At 39.3% G+C, this 15295-nt stretch overlaps 3 protein-coding genes and 2 long non-coding RNA genes across 5 annotated transcripts in view; all 5 read right to left on the reverse strand.

Moving 5' to 3' along the window:
• Positions 1-1556: 1556 nt before the first annotated feature.
• LOC113469230 lies at positions 1557-2549 on the reverse strand. The gene is made up of 2 exons (XR_003392705.1): positions 2418-2549; positions 1557-1595 (listed from the first exon to the last, which is right to left on the reverse strand). It is a non-coding gene; the product is annotated as an uncharacterized LOC113469230 (long non-coding RNA).
• A 1567-nt stretch (positions 2550-4116) lies between these two features.
• Positions 4117-4926, reverse strand: LOC103513627 (proteasome subunit alpha type-4-like). The gene is made up of 3 exons (XM_008478474.2): positions 4902-4926; positions 4535-4616; positions 4117-4298 (listed from the first exon to the last, which is right to left on the reverse strand). The coding sequence occupies exons 2-3, from the start codon at positions 4557-4559 to the stop codon at positions 4141-4143; spliced, it is 183 nt and encodes a 60-aa protein (XP_008476696.1). The 5' UTR covers positions 4560-4616; positions 4902-4926; the 3' UTR covers positions 4117-4140.
• Positions 4927-5039: 113 nt separating this feature from the next.
• Positions 5040-6568, reverse strand: LOC103513626 (signal peptidase complex catalytic subunit SEC11A-like). The gene is made up of 3 exons (XM_008478473.3): positions 6348-6568; positions 5479-5588; positions 5040-5203 (listed from the first exon to the last, which is right to left on the reverse strand). Exons 1-3 carry the CDS (start codon positions 6393-6395, stop codon positions 5050-5052), a joined length of 312 nt encoding a protein of 103 aa, XP_008476695.1. The 5' UTR covers positions 6396-6568; the 3' UTR covers positions 5040-5049.
• Positions 6569-8529: 1961 nt separating this feature from the next.
• The window catches only part of LOC103513629 (putative inorganic phosphate cotransporter), a 54711-nt gene continuing 47945 nt past the window's right edge, over positions 8530-15295 (reverse strand). Inside the window, exons 7-8 of the mRNA XM_026826779.1 lie at positions 9632-9873; positions 8530-9172 (exon numbers count right to left, since the gene is read on the reverse strand). Of these exons, the coding sequence (XP_026682580.1) occupies positions 8960-9172; positions 9632-9873 (455 nt within the window). The 3' untranslated portion in view covers positions 8530-8959. The remainder of the gene's footprint in view (positions 9173-9631; positions 9874-15295) is intronic.
• On the reverse strand, positions 12102-14581 carry LOC113469233. The gene is made up of 2 exons (XR_003392708.1): positions 14145-14581; positions 12102-13379 (listed from the first exon to the last, which is right to left on the reverse strand). It is a non-coding gene; the product is annotated as an uncharacterized LOC113469233 (long non-coding RNA).

Here is a 15295-nt window from a genome sequence, read left to right on the forward strand (position 1 = left end):
TCCCCATTTTCAAGCTTAGGATTGGGATTTAAACTTTTCGACTTTTTTTTTTAATTTTCTGTACTTCTTGGACCTTTTTAGGTGTGAAATTTACAAAAAAAAATATGTTTTCCTTTCTCTGTAGGAAATAAGATAAAATTTTTGACGATTGATTAGAAAATTCTGTTCAAAAAGGCAAAAACTAATTTTCTGTACTTCTTGGACCTTTTTAGGTGTGAAATTTACAAAAAAAATATGTTTTCCTTTCTCTGTAGGAAATAAGATAAAATTTTTGACGATTGATTAGAAAATTCTGTTCAAAAAGACAAAAACTATAGGCATACCTCCTCTGTACATTGCCTTGGCCTTGTTTTTGAGCTATCGATTTCTTTCCCAACTATCGATTATTGATATCGATAAACATAAATCGGTCTAAAAATCAAAGATAAAAAAAAAAAACAAAGAAGAAGAAACAAAAGTTCAAAACTTTAAACTTTTTAACTTTAGATTTTCTTAATTTCTTTTCCCAAGAGCCCAAGACAAGACTGAAGACAAGGTGATTGGTGATTTTGTTATAAATGTCTCGTACTGATAGGAAATTGAAGCAATGAAAATAGGTAACCTAAAAGTTTGATCCAGCAAGATCTTCCAACTGAGAACTATCTACTATCTTTGTTTACGGTAGGGGCGGATTTTATCCTGGAGAGATAAGTTTCGTACCTCGGAACGGCTGGCTTTCTCCTGTCCTGTCTCTCTTCTCTCTTGGATTTCGGGACGGTAAGACCTCAGCAGTTACAGTTCACTTTATGAAACATCTTTAAAAAAAAATTAAAAAAAAAGAAAAAAAAAACAATCGCCTTCTCCCCATTAATTCTTAACCTTTACTTTATTTTGTCCTAGGATGTGGTTAGCTGTAGAACAGATGCAGAGACTAAGACTGGAACGTTGGCTTCCCTGGGACCCATCACGTCTAGATTTATTATTTCTCCTGACTGGAGCACCTTGTAATAGTTGGGAACCCAAGAAAACCTCAGTGGTGTAGTAGTTTCATGTTGGACTTGAGGTTTGGAGGTTGGTGGTTCGAGTCCATGTCGTTATCATTTCTCCTGACTGGAATACCTTGTCATGAGCTTGGAACCCAAGAGAACCAACCTCACTGGTGTAGTAGTTAACAGTTGAACTTGGGTTCTGGAGGTTTTTGGTTCGAGTCCAGGTCATTAAATTTATGAGGGTGTGTTAAATTTGATAGGACATCCAAGGGATCAAACCTCAGTGGTTAACACACCTGACTTCGGATCTGGAGGTTGATGGTTCGAGTCCAAGTCGTCATGAAATTTCTGAGTGTGTATTAGTTTATCATTTCACGTGATGGGAACACCTTATGATGTGCTTGGAAACCCCAAAGAACCAACCGAGGTGTTGTATTATTGAACTTCCACGGACCTCATTCGATGCCCTTCCGGGCCTAGCTGGCGTTTGCGGGTACCTAGGTCCTTGGTTCATATCTCAAAAGATGGCAAATTTAATTTCGCATGTCCAAATTACATAGGTAAGTAAATTTATATGAAATTACCTTCAGGGGAGAAGATTGTAGTTCTTGAATCATATCTCCTAGCCTGGAAAACAGAAATAAATGTCCATTAGTAATTTTAGAAAAAAGGATAAGATCACAATTAAGTTATTATTTATTTATTTTTTTTTTTTTTTTATTGTTATTATTTTAACACTTAAACGGACGGACCCTTTGCTACCTAAGTTCACAATTAACCCTAACTAATCCTATTCAAATTGTAAGATAAAAGTGTAAGTAACATACAAGTAGGACTACGTTTCCTACTTTTGCAGCTACTTATCAATGAGATCAGGGATTACAACACCTAGGTAAGTAAGCACTAGGTCACAGGTTTAATTCTCACCCGGAGCAAACTCTATCGCAAACAGATGTAAGGTTTGTTCTCAGAGCAAAGTAGATTACTTTTTGCTGGTCTGTCCTCCTTCTTTTTTCGATTTCGGGACGGTAAGCCTCCGTTTTACAGCCCCCTTTATCAAACCTCAAAGTGCTTGGCATACTTTGTGTGAATTTATTCTTTTAGGATCAGGCTAAACCCTGCTTTCTCATCCTTTACGGCAGATACCCAAGTTTTGATTTCTAAGAACTTTGCAACGGTAGCATCAAACAGATGTAAGGTTTGTTCTCAGAGCAACGTAGATTACTTTCTGCTGTTCTGTCCTCCTTCTCTTTTCGATTTCGGGACGGTAAGCCTCCGTTTTACAGCCCCCTTTATCAAACCTCAAAGTGCTTGGCATACTTTGTGTGAATTTATTCTTTTCTTTTAGGATCAGGCTAAACCCTGCTTTCTCATCCTTTACGGCAGATATCCAAGTTTTGATTTCTAAGAACTTTGCAACGGTAGCACCTAGCAGAATAAAAGACATACCATTTTGAAGCGTAGAACCTCGACAATTCACCGCTGAAATCGACGAGGAAAAAGGAAAAGTACTTAAATTTCTGGTTGGAAAAGTCCAAAAATTACTACAAATCACACACTTTTCGGGTTTGAAATTTCAGAAATATCATTGTTTACTTTTTGAAGTCCGTGCTCGAACTTTTGTTGAGAGTAGTGCGGATTGCATATCCACATTAGATACAGGCGGCGTTACGATACTTGATGAGTTGCACATTGCATAACTTGAAAACATTCGGGCGGTCATAGAAATATTTGTCAACGTAAGCAGAATAATGAAGTTGAAATTTTTATTCGTTCGAAGAACCCATCGTTGATCGACATTCCATTCCGATTTATTATTATTTTAAAGCAAGATTTTGATATAAGAAACTGTAACAACGGAGCTCTTACTGTCCTGAAATCGAAGAGAGAAAGAGGGCAGACCAGCAGAAAGCCAGCCGCAGCCGTTCCAAGAACGGACCTCATTGAATAGGTAGGTATCTCACATTCTCTGTGAAAAATAGGTGAGAGAAACATAGAATCACCTTATTGGGTAGTTAGGATAGGTACAAAAAGATCGAGGATGAAATTAATTTATTTGGAAATAAAATATAAAATTTTACCTAAAAATGTACAAAATATCATAACACAATGTGTGATAATGAATATCTGACTGTGTGACCAGAGAGGTTGGGGGTTCAAATCCCGCAGGAGTCGATTCTTTTACCATCTCTCTGTATAGGACATTTTTAACGAGAGATTACTGACAGGCCACTTCGCTTGGAGTCACCTGGTTTCACAGTCAGTAGAATTAAATTAATAATAAGGATCATCGGATAGGTAAAAATATCGAAAATCCTCTGTTTCCTTCATAAGAGCCCGTTCCTACTTGTCGTTCGGAAAAAAATCGTGTCGTGTGTAGTGGGAACACTCTCATTTAAATTACATTGCCTGCAGGACGTTGTGTCGTTCGAAAAAAAAATAATAATAATAATAAATAAAATAAAATACCGTATCGTGTGTGGTGGGAACACTCTCATTTAAATTACATTGCCTACAAGGACATTCGGAAAAAAAAATCGGTTGAAACTCACGACAAGTGGGAAAGGGCTCGAAACTTGCGCGAAACGAAAACAGCGAACTTTTTTTTACACAAATGCTGTATCCAGTTAAAAAAAAAAAAATAGTTTAGAAAATGTACAAGATTAAGAATTCATAATCGCAAATTTCTCTTTTTTTTTTTTAACAAATTTCTTGCCTCTTGCCTCCTACTCTGTTTTCTTAGCACTGCAGCAGCACATGTACATACTTATTCTTACCATCCTGGAAAGCAGTGTTGTAGACCTGTTTTCCATTGAGGAACACCCTATTCTTATTTCAAAAAAAAAGACCTAATGGTCAATTCTTGACAACACTTTACAACATACCCTATTCTTTCAATTCCATATCCCTATTCCAATTTCTTCCCCGGAGTTGGTTTACAGTTTGTCTTTTGTTTTATTCCCTGCATCGAGGTCCACATTTACTCTCGATGTACCAGAACATACAGACCCAAACACGCCAATACTCCATACTGAAACAGAATACACATGAAAATGAATAATAACTGAAAATGACAGTAAAAAAAAGTAGTACTTACCTACCAAATGATGGACACTCATCACAAGTCCAGAATAGATTTTTAGGAGAAATCCCATCAAGTACTCTCTCACATTCACGAGGAAGATGTGCTAGCAGCTTTAGCTTGTTTTTCTTTTTCTTTCTCCAATGCCTCAGCTTTCTCGTGATCAGCTATAAGTTGTTCGACTTGTTTGGCAGATAGGATGCGGGTGTAAGTTTTGCCGTTTTCTCGAGTCAGGGTTGCCAGCTCCACTGTGGGGAAAACAAAAAATTAATTAAATAGAAGATATGGGGACCTTCCACCTTTGTAACAACGGAGATCGGTTTTATCGTCCGGAGAAGAGGGGTCTCAAAAACTTTATTTGCTATACCTTTACAAAAAGACCAATTTAGGACAAAGTTCGCTCTAGGCGGGAATCGAACTCACGACCTACCGCTTACCAAGCAGGCTCTACCTTCGGAGCTAAGTGGAAAAGTTGATTATTTACCTTTGTCTGGGGTGAGCTTAGTCATGTCGAGGATTTTGCTCAAAACTTTGATAGCCAGGGCTTGAGCTTCTTTCAGAGTCAGCTGAAACAAACACAGGAAACAATGAAATAAATAGAGGTAAGTAAATAAAATTGAACCTAGCACCTTTGGTGAAACTAAAACAACAGTGATCTTATTGTCCTGAAATTGGAGAGAGGATAGGAGAAAGTCAGCAATTCCAAGAACAAGCTCTACATGTTAAGGATAAAAACTGTCCCAGGCAGAAATCGAACCCGCGACTTAGCGCTTACAAGGCAGGCGCACTACTCTCCAAATTAACAAGGCTGACAATGTCCCTAATCTTGGAGAGAAACTTTTCAAACTCACTTCTTCTTTATACTCCTGTTTCAAGCTGGCCTGTTGAGGATAAAGTTTGGCTCAGGTGGAAATCAAACTCACAACCCAGTGCTTACAGGGCAGACACACCACCATTTAAACTAACTAGACTGAATAGTCCAGGGGAAAACCACCCAACTTACTTTTCGTGCAGTTTGAGCACCCTGTGTACAATTGGAATGTCTCGGCCTTCGACTTTGAACACAACAATCTCTCCGACTCTCACCGGTTCTTCCTGATAGTTTGTGAGAAACAAGAGATCCCCCCTGTGGAATGCTGGCTCCATACTACCGCTGAAATGAGAAGGCAAATAGGGCAATATTCAAATATTTTGTTAGCCTTTTGTGGGGGTTTAATGTCACAGTACAACTCCTGAGGTTTTTAGAGACAGGAGTTTTACCTTAAATTCTAAGTTACAATGAAATTTTGCTACAAAAGGAGTTGTTACAAATGAGCAGTGACCAGAGTTATTATAGGGTTAGGTTAAACACAAAAAGGAGCTTTCTTTTTCATTGTCATGGCTTCTGAATAATTACCATACTATCTTGAACTCTTCTACAAAGATTACCTGAGTACAACAACAATAGGAGATTCACTGCCAGTCAGCACCATGAGACCTTTCCATATCATGAGTGCCGAACTGACAATCATGCCAAAACTGAGCACTTGGTAGAGGAACTGAAAACAGATAGAGAGAGAGAGAAAAAAAATGTTTTACTTAAAACTCAGAAAAATTGTCCATTTCTCAACATTATGAATTAATGATACCATTAAAAGGACCCTCACTTGAGAAAAGGTAAAAATTTTCATAGGTTGCATTATTGAGTTGAGTTTATTCTAATAAAAGCAATACTTACAATTAATCATCCTAATATTTGTCTAGGATTTGCATAGATTTTTTTTCTCCACTGATCAAGTTTTCCTTATCGTTATCATTATCATACTTACTTATCACTTTAATAACTTTGAGCAGAGTGTGAATGTAGTAAAAAAAAAAAATCATGCTTGAGTTCATAGGTATTTATGTAGTAGGTAGCCAGTAATTTTTTACTTTCTTAACCCAATGGTTTACCTATAGAAAGTATTGCATAGAATAGGAAAGTATTGCTTTCAGGCATACTCAGTGTAAACAAAATAAATTAGATTTTAGACTCGGGGGCTTGGAAATATTGTTAAACAAAGTGAGTTCTATATTTCAATCATAAGATTTTAAATTTGTAGTTTGCATGTCTGCCCATTCATTGCTTCACAGGAACTCTCAAAAACCATTTGTCCAATTTTGATGACAATTGACGGAAATGTTCAATACATGGAGGAATCTTTGGATTTTTTCCCAATAAAAATAGACTTTTGGGGGTCCAGTTACAGTCCTTTTTCCGAGCGAACTCTAGAGTTCACAGAACCGCTGGGATTTCCCAGATTGTTAACCAGATTTACCTGACGTTTGTTCAGCCTCTTGAGATCATTGATAGCGTCCTGAATCATGTTGCTAGCTAGTCCTGCCTCCGGCCCTAGTTCTAAAAACAGAACACTCTTCCAGAAATCACTTTACACAGGTTTTCTTCACTTTCCTCCACGATTTTCAGCAATTTTCCATCGAAAAGAGAAAGAAATCTCGGATTTCCTTCTGCTATCAGCCAAAAAACCACGTAAAGTTTTAAATGTAAACAAATGAAATCCGGCCAATCATACGTGTTCTCTTGCGGTAAGGAACACTTTTTTTCGAGTCGAACACAGACCGTGATGAGCGTGAAGCATAACCACGGAAGTATTTCTCAGGCGTTTTATGTTCACACGTTTCGAGCAATGTTGATGCTCATTTGCGCAAGGATACCCCAGTTTGCGACGGATCAAGTTAAGCAACGATTTGCGTGATTAGTATCTGGGCGGGCGAATATCTGGAACAAGTGCAGACTATTTCCAGTTTAGACTTGCGGCAAATTCTAGAAAAAAAAAAAATATATGTATAGAGGGAACGGTAAACTGCCAAGGTCTTATCGTCCCAAAATCGAAGATAGAAGGAAGACCGGACAGGAGAAATCCAGCCGTTCTGAGAACGAACTTTATCTGTGAGGATAAAATCCGTCCAGGGCGGGAATCGAACCCGCGACCTAGCGCTTACAAGGCAGATGCGCTACCCTCCAAGCTAACTAGGCTGGCACATGAGATTAAATAATATAGACGGCTAAATTTCAGAGAAAAACAAAATAAAAACACGTAAAATTCAATAATAATGAAGAAAGTATAGGGAACTTTTTTCCTCTTTGAATCTAAACTGTGTATTGCTCTAAGACTTTATTTAAAACAAGACTTTATGTCTATTTACTAGATACAATAGTAAAATATTGTATAACCTAGGTACAATAATGGTATAACTTGAGGTCCGGGATAACAGGATCATTTTATGCAGTGGCGTAGCGTGTATGTATGGCGTATATGGCGGCCATACAACTCAAAAGTTCACTTTAATGCCCATAAATATTAATGGCATGTACTGTGATTGGACTTGGTAAACCTGTGCATGAGCCCTACAACGTCCTACACTTGAATTTAGACCACGCTACGCCACTGATTTTATGGCCTTTGAGAACGTTCCGAGACTTTTCGGGCACTGTCTCCGGGCATTCTTTGATCATGTTGTCCCGGGCCTCAGGGTTTTCTTTTTATTATCCACAAAGTTTGTGAAAATAATATTTTTACAAAAATAAAATTAAGACAAAAGATAAATTTAATAATAAAATCAACTTACTAAGAAGTATAACAGATACCGAAGTGTAAACGAAATACGCAAAATAGACGTAGGTACGTAGGTAGGTAGGAATCTACCTACCGTCAAACCTCTGATGAGCGGGGCTACAATCAAAGTTAAGTCAGCCACTCACTATCAGGTAAACCTGACAGATACACCTGATCAGGTCTACCTGATAGTGTGAGTGTGTGTTCATCAGGTAGATCTGTCAGGTCTAGCCAGCCTGGTTAGCTTAGTTGGTAGCGCGTCTGCCTTGTAAGCGCTAGGCCGCGGGTTCGATTCCCCCCGGGGCGGATTTTATCCTGATGGGATAATGTTTGTTCTCGGAACGGCTGGCTTTCTCCTATCCTGTCTTCCTTCTCCAACTTACTAAGAAGTATAACAGATACCGAAGTGTAAACGAAATACGCAAAATAGACGTAGGTACGTAGGTAGGTAGGAATCTACCTACCGTCAAACCTCTGATGAGCGGGGCTACAATCAAAGTTAAGTCAGCCACTCACTATCAGGTAAACCTGACAGATACACCTGATCAGGTCTACCTGATAGTGTGAGTGTGTGTTCATCAGGTAGACCTGTCAGGCCTAGCCAGCCTGGTTAGCTTAGTTGGTAGCGCGTCTGCCTTGTAAGCGCTAGGCCGCGGGTTCGATTCCCGCCCGGGGCGGATTTATCCTGATGGACGAAAGTGTGGAGCATCCAGCCCACCCCTCAAGAAAATCCTGGATACGAGCCTCCTAACTTGTGTAGGTATGTGGCCCGCGAAGTACCTGCCAATGTAGTATCTTATATTATAAGAACGAGATCCATTCACATTTCACACACTGATCGCTCTATCTCTAGAACCACAACACCTACAAAGCTGAACATCCATGAAATGGAATAATTGGAATGAGAGATTTTTATTGAATTAGATTAGAAGATCCACACACAATCGTGGCTTTGATGAAAAAGATCATTAGATTCATGAGGTAGTGATAATAACCGGGAAAGGAAAACTAGATGGTAGAAGACTTCCAGGTAGAAGAAGAATCTCCTTGATTGCAAAATTTGTGAACCTTTTGGCAGAACTTTTCCGCCAAAGAGATACCTACATCATAGCACCATATCGCCAACATCCAAACAAGATAGGCAATTAGGCACCCTTTGAAGAAGATCATCTCTAGAGTTTGTAGTTTACAGTGCGTTACGGACGGAGTTGCGTTAAACACAAAATATTCACAGAATCTGGGGGGGTTTTTCTTCGACATCGCCTCACAGGGACTCGACAACACCTACGTCTTCGGAAACTAGTCGACGCACACTACTGCACCGTGTCTTCCACATCGCTAGCGTACGACGTCCGGTTGTTATTGCTTGCGTCGCGTTTCGTAGCGGCTCGTGGCGTGGGGGCGTCGTTGTTCGGATTGTCCCACGGCTGGCGGTCCCCGGAGGCGGCAAAAATGTAGAACGTGGACGAGAAGAGGTAGACGACAGCCGCCGCAACGAATACGACCCGCCAGGCCGCTTGGGTGGGCTGAGGAGGGAGAGGAAGGCGTGATTAGACAATCATGTAATATTCACCTTAGCTAGCCTAGTTAATAACAAGTAGTTAGCTATTATGTAGCTTGGAAGGTAGCACGCCTGCTTTGTAAATATTGTAAGCTCTAGACTAGAATCTAGATGGTGAGTTTGGTTAATGTTCGGGGTAAACTTTATCCCTAACAGAGAAGGTTCGGTTTCGATGGCTGGCTTTCTTCTATCCCGTCCTTCTTCTTTCTTCGATTTCGGAACAACAAGACCTCTTTTGGTAGACAGTTCCCTTACATTGGAATGTTGGTCTTTTCTGACGAAATTCCTGTGTGTGGAGTCCAGTATGTTGGACTATTTCACACAATTCCCTCTAATAACCTTGGGAAAAAACCTCTCAAACACACGAGACAAATTCCATTCCTCACGCTCCAAAACGGATTTTCTTCGTCCCTAACTCTCTTACCTTGCCCTGTATCACATATCCAGCTATGATGGGCGCCAGCAGGCCGGCCAAATTGGCCAGACAATTCGTGAAGCTCATCAGAATGCCTGCGAACCGCGGCGAAATATCCAGATGGTTCACCTTGAAGCCGGAATATACGGCGCCATTAAATCCGAGGCCGATGGTGAGAATGCCGACGGTGAGATAGGGGTCGCAGCCGGTATAGGAGGCCGCGACCAGGCACACGGCCGGCCCGTACTGGCCTGCAGAGGAGACGGAAGAAGAGTCAGACACAGAATGTAGTGACAGAATAGACAGTGATGGAATATTGTTCAAAAACTGATTTAACATCAGCGGCGATAGCACATTGAATGCACCAGTTCCCCACAGTCCCACGGATCACTGAAGTTAAGCAACGTTGCGCGTAATTAGTACCTGGATGGTGACCATGGAGGGAATCGTGTGCTGCTGGGTTCCCGGCTCCACTCAGGCTGGGTGAGGTTAAATTAAGGAGGCGGGTAGTTTTTTGCAGAATGGAGGGTAAAACCTTAGCATTTATGCTTAACACAATTAAAATTCCATTAAAAAGGGAAACAAAAAATCTTTGTAATATTACGTCATATTTCGTCATATCTGGTATCATATTTCCTGCCCTTGTTCAAAGTTTTCCATAGAATAGTAAATATCAGTCCCAGGTTTGAGAACCACTGTTCCTAGGGAGTAATATTTAGCTGACTCAGTCGGAAGCCCAATCGAGTTACCGGGATACCGGATTCCAATTTTCTTCAAAACTCTAAAGGCGTAAATGATTTTGGGTGAGTAAAAACACTTGGCTTCATATGTTTTACGTATATTTTTATTAAATTACATAAGTGTATTATTACTAACTCATTAGTAATAATACACTGATGATGGCGTAACAGCCGAAATGGAACCATCTGTAATTTAATAAAAATATACCTACGTAAAATATATAAAGCCAAAGCCAAGTGTTTTTACTCACCCAAAATCATTTTTAGTGTGTGAATCTGTGAATTGTTTTACCAAGTGTGTGTACCAACAAATAAGTTAATACAAACTTATTCCTTTGATGTTTTCTAAAGGTGTATCCACACATAGTCAACTGGTCGTCAATCGACAGCGACTGAACCGTCCTGAATGACTCGACAACATGGATTCACCTCCACGGCCGGCGGCCGATCGACTATGTTTGGACACACCTTTCTATTGAACTCTATATCGGGAAGGTTGACCCTTTGTTATACAGGTTCAACACCCTAAAAATCAGGAGAATTAGCCCAAAGATAGGGTCCTTGTAACCTAAGTCTTCTTGTCTCATAAAAGTTGTGTAAAGTAAGTTGGGAGGGGCCCCCGGATCTCGCGGGTTAGTCTCTCACTGGCCCTGGATTCTAGTGCCTACATTCGAAGTGCTTATTCTGTGAAATATCAAGTTACTCGCCTCTGGCAAATACTGTGCCTACAGGTTTCAATTTAGACTGTTTGCTTGTTTACCTACTCAGAGTGTGGTCAGAAAGTAGTGCCGATTCTTTTGGAGTTGTTGTTTAAAAGAAAAAAATACAATTGCTTTGGATGCTCTTCGAACATTTTTATGAATGGACGCTGTTCGCACTCAACCTTTGCTAATTCTTTAGCAAGGGAAATTTCAGGCTGGTATACTCCTTGTTTAAAGTCCCCCCAGCCAGACTAGCCTGGACTACTCCTTGTTTAACGTCTCCCAGCCATTGTTTAAACTTTCTATAAAAACCTAATACCCAAGTAGGTACACTAACTGTACATGAATTTGTAAATAGAAAAAATAGACATGAGTTAAGAGTGAGTGAGTTATGAAAAAGAACTTACTTACTCTAAGTGAACTACTCAGTGATGGGTCAGATCCTAAAACATGTACAATTGTACATAGGTAAATGTAACGCACTCTTCAATTCTTTATAAATATGTATAGGGAGCGAGGATCTGACTCATTGACTGAGTATTTCACTCAAAAGAGAAGTTCTTTTTGAAAACCGTCACAATTTGGTTTTCGAGAAAAAAAGTCTACAAGTGACGCAATACTAGAAATAGTTGAGGGAGTATACCCCACTCTGGACGAGGTTCTAGGTGTGCAATAAGAAAGGATTTTTCGAAAATCTAAACCGATCCTGAGATATGATCAATTTTTGATCACTAAAATCTCCACCATAAGAAATACACAGAGTGCAGAGACTGCGGGAGAGAAATGTTCCGCTCTCGACCAACATTTTGAGTTTCGTTTATGTTTTTAGATTGATAGCTAGTAATTTAGTAAATTGATCAGGTGCGACTGTATTAGAAAATAAAGGTAACTAGCCAGTAGGCAGTAGGTACCCATAGGTGGGTACTCTATTGAAATAATACCTACGTATACAAATACAAATAATATGGGTCTTCAGCACCCACTTCGAAGTAGAAAGAAATGCTGAAAAAACTACCTTCCTGCTCGTAATATTCAATCTTTTCTATCCGGAATATTAAAATAGGTACTGATTTCACACATTTACGTACCTATGGCTTTGAGATGTCAAAACCTTTCCACAATGAAATTGGTAGGTATCGATTATTATTAGGCCGGCCACTCACTATAAGGAAAACCTGACAGGCGGACCTGTTCAGGCGTATCTGTAAGGTCTACCTGATAGTGAGTGGCCGGCCTTACAATATTTATAAATCCAGGTAGGTTCATACTGTAGGTATTAAAACAATGCCCAACGAAAGGAAAAGAAAAATAAGAAGAACCTTACATTGGAGATATAAAAAAAGACAATCTAAAATAATATTAATAAATAATTTATACGTATAATCTACAACAAGAATTAACACCCAATTGAAATTTTATTTCCATCAAAGATACTCGAATAATGTGTAGAACAATCCTTAACCCATTCTTGACCATGTGGGTCAGTAATATTGTCAATACATAAAACACTATTGACGATTTCGGAAAGAGGTAGCTCACTTTTAGTGAAATTTTCTTCAAAGATCTAATTTACAAGAAATAGATTTAACTGGTTTACGAGAGAATAGGCCACTTTTAGTGTAATTCTGGTTTGCAAGAGGCAAGAGACCACTTTTGGTGAAATTTTGGTTTACAAGAGACCACTTTTAGTGGAATTTCCTTTTTCGTTTAGTTCGAGAGTGGGAGACATAGAAACGTTCTACAGAATCAAGTACGAAAGAACCAACATTTTGTTCGAAAGTTTGAGATTCAACAGTGGACCAGACTTGAGAGCTTTTTCGAAAAATAAAATAAATAATAAATAAATAATAATTTTAAAAAATAAATAGCTTATCCCTAAAGGGGGGTTTTAGCTAAAAAGATCAATTGAGGAGCTGGGTGCAAAAAGGGAAATATGGATTTTTTGCCCTTTTTGCGTAAAGCGGTTTTTTGAATAACCGCTTTACGTGGTGCGCTCTATCTTCCAGCGTTTGAACTGCAGTGATAACTTTTTTTTTTTTGATGAGTTACAGCGTTTTTTGTAAACATACTTTTCAAGGATTTTGATGAAAAATTGAAAACTTTAAAGTTAAATAGGTATCTCAGTTTGATAATTTTCATTTATTGCCCTTTTTGCACCCAGCTCCTCAATTTCCAATACTTCCCGCTGAAGCACCAGAATGAAGTGCTCTGTCGAAATTTTTTGCAAAATCCAAGTGGAAAGTCAAGTCAAGTCCAGTCCACAAATCTCCATGATACAAATGGGATACAAATTGACATTAATATAAAATAAAACACCTACAAATTTATTGTTCAAAGGAAGATACTCGAATTATGTGTAGAACAATTCTTAACCCATTCCTGACCATGTGGGTCAGTAATATTGTCAATACATAAAACACTATCGACGATTTTGGAAAGAGGTAGCTCACTTTTAGTGAAATTTTCTTCAAAGATCTAATTTACAAGAAATAGATTTAACTGGTTTACGAGAAAATAGGCCACTTTTAGTGTAATTCTGGTTTGCAAGAGGCAAGAGACCACTTTTGGTGAAATTTTGATTTACAAGAGACCACTTTTAGTGGAATTTTGGTTTACAAGAGACCACTTTTAGTGGAATTTTGGTTTGCAAGAGACCACTTTTAGTGAAATTTTGGTTTACAAGAGACCACTTTTAGTGGAATTTTCTTTTTCGTTTAGCTCGACAGTGGAGACATAGAAATGTTCTACAGAATCAAGTACGAAAGAACCAACATTTTGTTCGAAAGTTTGAGATTCAACAGTGGACCAGACTTGACAGCTTTTTCGAAAAATGAAATAAATAATAAATAAGTACCTACCTATAATAAATAAGATAAATAATTTTAAAAAATAAATAGCTTATCCCTAAAGGGGGGTTTTAGCTAAAAAGATCAATTTCCAATACTTCCCGCTGAAGCGCCAGAATGAAGTGCTCTGTCGAAATTTTTTGCAAAATCCAAGTGGCAAGTCAAGTCAAGTCCAGTCCACAAATCTCCATGATACAAATGGGATACAAATTGACATTAATATAAAATAAAACACCTACAAATTTATTAACATACAATCACGGGTACTGCAGGATGCAGAGGTCTGGGGCGTATTCCACGAAAAAGTCTTCTCACTCCATACTTCGCACTCCGCGCAGAAAAAAGTTGATTTTCAATTTCTTCAGCTAAGAAAAGTGCGAAGTGTAAAGTATAACGGTTTTGCAGTTTACTTCGAAAGCAGAAAAAAACGTAAAACGTCGTTTTTCAAATTTCCCTGCGATAGAAGAGCGAAGTACAACGAATTTCGCGGAATACTCCCCCGGTGATGCGGCGGAAAGCTCAGCGATTGTGTTCTCAGAAACCGTTGAGTCACCGATTGTTGAGCTTTCCGTTGGCCATCTCACCGGAACCTCCGCTTAGGCAAGATTATCACACACCGATTTCAACACTGGTCACTCAACGCTCCGGTCCGTAGCGCGATGCAAACTCATCCATGAATACTTAATTAGAGTTCAGCCACTGGTCGCTACTCAATTAGAGTTCTGCCACTGGTCGCTACTCGATTAGAGTTCAGCCACTGGTCACTACTCAATTAGAGTTCCGTCGCTAGCCGCTACTCAATTAGAGTTCCGTCGCTAGCCGCTACTTAATTAGAGTTCCGTCACTAGCCACTACTTAATTAGAGTTCAGCCACTGGTCGGTACTCAATAACAGTAGCTGCTCTGCTACACACAAGGCTGAGCTTTGTAAAATACAGAACTACATAGCGTGATCTAACTCCAAGTGTAGGGTGGACACTAATTTCTATCACAATATCTATCTAATAAGAATACAATAATTATTTAAAGTCAATATTTAAGGGTATTTAAGTGGAATTTTTGAGTGTATGGCCGCCATACACGCCCTACATGGACGCTACGCCACTGGTTCCCACTTCACTCAGGATGGGTGAGGTTGCTTGAGGCATGTAGGTATTAGCTTGTCCCCGAATAAAGGGTGAAATCCCCGTCAGTAAAGACCCTAACAGTCTGTTATGAAGTGACGTTCAAACCCACGGGGGCACGGTTAGTCCAGTGGTAACGCGCTTGCTTGCCATGCAGAAGGTCCCGGGTTCGAATCCCATCTTCAACAAAAATTTGTACTCGTTTTTCGATTGCAAATATTTCAACGGGTTACTTTCTGCTGTTCTCGTGTTGACCCAGCACC

This window comes from Diaphorina citri, unplaced genomic scaffold, assembly GCF_000475195.1.
Source record: "Diaphorina citri unplaced genomic scaffold, Diaci psyllid genome assembly version 1.1 scaffold997, whole genome shotgun sequence".
In the NCBI taxonomy this organism is placed as follows: domain Eukaryota; kingdom Metazoa; phylum Arthropoda; class Insecta; order Hemiptera; family Psyllidae; genus Diaphorina; species Diaphorina citri.